A 6000-nucleotide genomic window follows, 5' to 3' on the forward strand; every position below is an offset into this window, starting at 1 on the left:
AATAATTGAACATGTGTTTGAATAACTGAACTACAAAGCTGTATTTGGAAATTGATAATAAGTGTAACTTTTTAAATAAAATAGATAAATCATATTTTTAAAACAAGAATTTTATTAGAAAATACCCTAATAAGTAAAGCTCATTTATAAGTTTGAATGGTAATGTAGCTCTTATCAAGCTGCATATGGGACCGTGATTTATAATTCTTAAATGTAATTAAGTGAAAAGCAATGGACCATGTACTTTTCATCTTTTATGATAAAATATAGCAGCACACATTCAACAGTAGAAAAAGTTAAATCACCCCCCACTAAATCCTGCTGATGGCTTTTTCTTTAACCTAGTGAAAATACTTCAAATGTTATATCTTCTTCTTAAAGATGAATATTCAGCACAATGTCTGACATGAAGAGCTGGAAAGAGTATGTCTAAAGTGATACTCTGTTTTGTGTGCCTTTAGGGCCATCCCCAGGGTATTAGCAAATTCTCAGCCCCAGTAGTTATGTGAGGTCTCAACAATTTTTTTTAAATAAAATTTGATTAAAACAAGCACACAGAACCATTTTGAAGAAAGATACATGCTGCCAAATTGGAGGAAATATCCTCAAAAGACAATGCAAAGTCTGATGGAGAGTTAAAGAGGAGAGAGTTGGCCCCATCTGGTCAGCAATGGTAATAACATAGAGGTTTATGCACTGAGCAAATAAATATTTGGGTCTTTTTACCACAAGTATTTACACATTCTCCTCCTCTCCTTGTTTACTGCCTTTTTGAGACGTTGCACAATTTAGCAACTACTTGATCCCAAAGTAGTTGCTACTCAAAGCAGAAGACTTAGGTCCACCTCTTCAATTCATTATACCCTGGGGATGACTTTATGTACCTTCTCTTAAGCGAAAATGTCTCTATCTCTCTGTTTCTTGAGTCATATCTGGGTTTTTATATACATGTCTCAAATATCAGATTTTATTGTTTTACAACAACTTTATTCAAAGGTCATCTGAAACTCTTTGTTGTTTTTTCCCATAGGACTTTTTCAAAGAGCAATAGCTCAAAGTGGAACAGCCCTTTCCAGCTGGGCTGTTAGTTTCCAACCTGCAAAATATGCTAGAATGTTGGCCACAAAAGTTGGTTGCAATGTTTCAGATACAGTAGAGTTAGTGGAATGCCTACAGAAGAAGCCTTACAAAGAACTTGTTGACCAAGATATTCAACCAGCACGATACCACATAGCCTTTGGACCTGTGATTGATGGTGATGTAATACCAGATGACCCTCAGATATTGATGGAGCAAGGAGAGTTTCTCAACTATGATATAATGTTAGGAGTTAACCAAGGGGAAGGGTTAAAATTTGTTGAAAATATAGTAGATAGCGATGATGGTATATCTGCTAGTGATTTTGACTTTGCTGTTTCCAATTTTGTTGATAACCTATATGGATACCCTGAAGGCAAAGATGTTTTGAGAGAAACCATTAAATTCATGTATACTGACTGGGCTGACCGTCATAACCCTGAAACAAGAAGGAAGACATTATTAGCTTTGTTTACAGACCATCAGTGGGTGGCACCAGCTGTAGCTACAGCAGATCTTCACTCAAACTTTGGTTCACCCACATACTTCTATGCCTTTTACCATCATTGCCAAACAGATCAAGTTCCAGCTTGGGCTGATGCAGCTCATGGAGATGAGGTTCCCTACGTACTAGGAATCCCCATGATTGGACCTACAGAGTTATTTCCTTGCAATTTCTCCAAAAATGATGTGATGCTGAGTGCAGTCGTAATGACATACTGGACAAATTTTGCTAAAACTGGGTATGTACCTAAGGAATGAAGTTTGCTATAATTCAATAAAAATATCCTCTTAAGCACTTTAAAAAATACATATTTTGTGTCCAAATGATTAAATTTAATAGATTAATACCAACAATGTATTAAATTCCTTTATTCAAAATTTATATTTGTGGTGTTTCAAAAAAAATCACTGCTTTATTCTTTGTAAAGTTTATTAAGACAATCTTATACCTTTATTGCATTACTCAATAATTAAATGTATTTTTTTTTTTTAGTTACACAGGACATTATTATTGTTATTCAGTAGCGACAGATACTATTTTATAAAGATTTTCAGTTTACAGTACTGTATGCCTTTTGATCCTCCCAACTACCTTGTAAGGTGAGCAGGTCAAATACTGTGATTCCATTTTACAGAAAAGGGACCTAGGCTATGAAAGCGTTACATAGATATTCATATGTCTAGTATATAATAGCATCAGGACTCAAATCCTCACCTGCCAATTCCAAATCCCAAGTTTTTTTTCCGTGAAGTCTCTGCTAGCTTGCCTATGAGACAACTCATACATACATGAATTTTTAAATCTTTGGGCATATAGCAGCCCATGGGTTGAGAGAACGAGAAAGTGAGATTTACTCGCATTACATTATCATCCATCTAACAACCTGCCTGAGATGGGACTGATATTTCTAAATTGACCCCAGTTATGTTAAAACACAGTCTAAAGACTTGCGGAGTTCAAGCTCTTCAATTAGATGTTAAACTGGTACTATTTTGATTTTTAAAAGAGTAAAACAATTTTTTTCTCATAATTTCTCTTTTCTAGTGACCCAAATCAACCAGTCCCTCAAGACACAAAATTCATCCATACCAAACCCAACCGCTTTGAAGAAGTAGCGTGGACCCGATATTCCCAGAAAGACCAACTTTATCTCCATATTGGATTAAAACCAAGAGTTAAAGAACATTACAGAGCCAATAAAGTGAACCTCTGGTTGGAGCTGGTACCTCACCTGCATAATCTCAATGACATTTCTCAGTATACCTCGACAACAACTAAAGTGCCATCAACTGACATCACGTTCAGACCTACAAGAAAAAATTCTGTGTCTGTCACATCAGCCTTTCCCACTGCCAAGCAGGATGATCCCAAACAGCAACCGAGTCCCTTTTCAGTGGATCAAAGGGACTACTCAACAGAGCTGAGCGTCACTATTGCAGTTGGAGCATCACTGCTGTTTCTGAACATCTTGGCCTTTGCAGCCCTGTACTACAAAAAGGATAAGAGGAGACATGACGTTCACAGGAGATGCAGCCCTCAGCGCACGACGACGAATGATCTGACCCACGCACAGGAAGAGGAGATCATGTCCCTCCAAATGAAGCACACTGATTTGGAGCATGAATGTGAGTCCATCCATCCACATGAGGTGGTTCTTCGGACCGCCTGCCCCCCAGATTACACACTAGCTATGAGGAGGTCACCTGACGATGTTCCCTTAATGACACCCAACACCATTACAATGATTCCCAACACTATACCAGGGATTCAGCCCTTACACACATTCAATACGTTTACCGGAGGACAGAACAATACTCTGCCCCATCCCCACCCCCACCCCCATTCACATTCAACAACCAGGGTATAGCCAGATCCGAGAAACAAACTCTATTTTTTTGGATGGATTGCAGTAAAAGATTACTGAAGATTCCTTGGCTTTCAACCTACAAGACTCTTACTATTTAAATAAGGAGGGATATTATGTGAATATACATATCAAGAACTTTGGGGGTTTTGGAAAAATACATGAATTGTACATATATACGCAAATCAACGTTAAAAACGAATTCCAATTGCTTGAAGCAATTGTTCTGAATGATACTTTTTCATTCACATTCAAGAATTAATTTTTTGAAGATTTATGTTACGTAATGGAATTAGGCATGTGGAACACCAAACAGGAAAGAACTATGTCTGAAATATAAAATATAAAAGTTTAAAAAACAACCATGAATATGCACAAGGGACACACCAGTGGAATGTCAGATAATTTTCACCAGTTTTTATTTGGAGCTGTTTTATTGTGTAGACCATATTTACATATTTGGATAAGTACACAAAGCACCAATGCTGTTAATGGCCTTAGCGGAGGCTCATGTTGAAATTTGCCAGTAAAACAAAGAAGTTTAAAGACTGGCAGGTACATTATCACATAAGTGCTGTCAGTATAAAGTTGTGGGGATAAAGGAAACTGGATATTTTTAGCACGATGTGCATGATAATTTATATGCTTGGTGGCTGTGCTGCTGATTAAGCTGTAATTAAAATTCTTCTCATCCCATTGGAGTTTTTAATAGAAGCTTCCTCCATCAATCGGCAGAACCTAAAGAAGGTTTTAAGGGGCAAAAGTAATTACAATAAAATAATTCACAGTAGTTTTGATAATAGAAGGAATTAGTTATTAAAGGTATCTGAAGAAACTATAGGTATAGTGGTGAATACTCGCTGATATGAATCCCAGAAAAGAAATTTCCTGTGTTTTTAATGTTCTTTTCATTTCCATCTAAATACTTTACAGAAATATAACCCTAACTGGACATGTGTTACAGGATCTATAATTTGCTGTGGTTTTTGTTACTCTGTATTTTGTTCCTTTTGGTAAGGTGAAGTGTGTCCAAAGAGTTGCTTGCAAGTCTTTTATGATGTGAGGATGCCCCAAATTACCACTCTGATTACAGTTCTCAGTTCATTGATTTCCTCATGTTGCATGACAAAGTGTTTACTGACAATAATTCAATATAAAGTTATGTCCCACCTCACGTCACTTATCTTTCTCACTGAGGTTCATTCACTGGAATTTACTCACGCAATCTCAGTAGAGGGCAACGTAGATACAGAACCTAGAAGGAGAGTCAACACCTGGAGGATTTTAGTCTTACACACACGTGTGATTTTAAATGAATATTCTCAGACCACAGGAAACTCTTCATCCCCCTGTTGTTTACCAGTGACAGTATATCACAGACCTTTCCAAATGTTTGTATATGTAATCAGATGTACATTTATATTAAAAAAATTGAGATGGACTTAAAGAGCACATCCTGATAAATACTTTCTCTCTTACCTGTACTATATTTCTATTAGACTAAAGTTATGTGATTTTTTTTTACATTTTTTCAGACGACTAGCAATTTTGATAGTTTGTAAGATAATGCAAAGAACTTTCTCTGACAAACTAACTGCAGTAACAGAAACCTTTCTTTTCAGTTACTCTTTTTCAAGAATGAAAGCTTATTATACAAAAAAATTGTATACTACTTGATGGAAACAACTTTGTACATCTTGGCCATGTCACTGGTCATTGCGTGAAATAAAGATAATAATGACTGTTAGTCCAGTGCTAAGAGACATGATCTTTGCTCATTAAAGAGCTAAAATGTTTATTGCTGTTTTGTCTTTTTTTAAAAAACAAAAACAACAACCAAAAAGAGGAAAAAAAAAAAGAAAGAAAAGAAAAGACACGACTGTCTTAGAGAGTCCTTTTTCTAGGCCAGTCGGGTTTTTGAAGACATATAGGTAACTTCTACAGAAAACACATCGTGTATTTAATCACCTCTTATGTGAAAGTGGCATGGAAATAAAATGTGCCAATTGTTTTCAGTTAGAAACACAGGTTCCAATTCTGATCATCAAGGAACAGGTCTATTGGAAATAAATGTGCAATATTTATGAAATAGAATAGCTAGGTTCACAATATAAGGGTTATTAAATTATCATAAAGTAGTGGATAGAAAGTTATCCTTCTAAGAAAATTTTAAAGTGCTGAGCAAGACATTAAGCCAACACTAAAGATAAAAATCTTCTATTTCAAGAAATTTATTTACTTATAATTCCCCCTCCCAATTATTAATTATCAGTAAAATACAGATATTGCTCCATAACTTCAAATAAAAATCTGTTAGAAGCAAAAAGTCTTCAAAATCCAGAGCGGTCTACATGCAGTTTTCGCCTGCTGCGGTTATGCTTTTAGACTGTGAACTGCCAGTGTAAACAAATAAAAAGAATTGTTTAGCATCTGAAATATTGTTTAATCAGAAAACTGTCTTCTGCTATATTGATTAAACAAAACATAAAAAACAGAAATAGAAATGACAACAAAATAAAATATAAATGAAATCTTTCGTATGCCTTACATCATT

General features: G+C 35.5%; 1 protein-coding gene across 3 annotated transcripts in view; it reads left to right on the forward strand.

Moving 5' to 3' along the window:
• NLGN1 (neuroligin 1) overlaps positions 1–3624 on the forward strand; it is an 805184-nt gene extending 801560 nt beyond the window's left edge. For 2 of the 3 annotated variants that reach the window (XM_057738866.1, XM_057738867.1), the window contains 2 exons: positions 1031–1820; positions 2627–3449. In XM_057738866.1, coding sequence (XP_057594849.1) covers positions 1031–1820; positions 2627–3449 — 1613 coding nt within the window. Of the gene's footprint in view, positions 1–1030; positions 1821–2626 lie in introns of all 3 variants that reach the window. The other variant, XM_057738870.1, reaches the window with a different exon arrangement.
• Positions 3625–6000: the final 2376 nt, after the last annotated feature.

Source organism: Hippopotamus amphibius, chromosome 6 (genome assembly GCF_030028045.1).
Source record: "Hippopotamus amphibius kiboko isolate mHipAmp2 chromosome 6, mHipAmp2.hap2, whole genome shotgun sequence".
Taxonomy (NCBI): Eukaryota; Metazoa; Chordata; class Mammalia; order Artiodactyla; family Hippopotamidae; genus Hippopotamus; species Hippopotamus amphibius.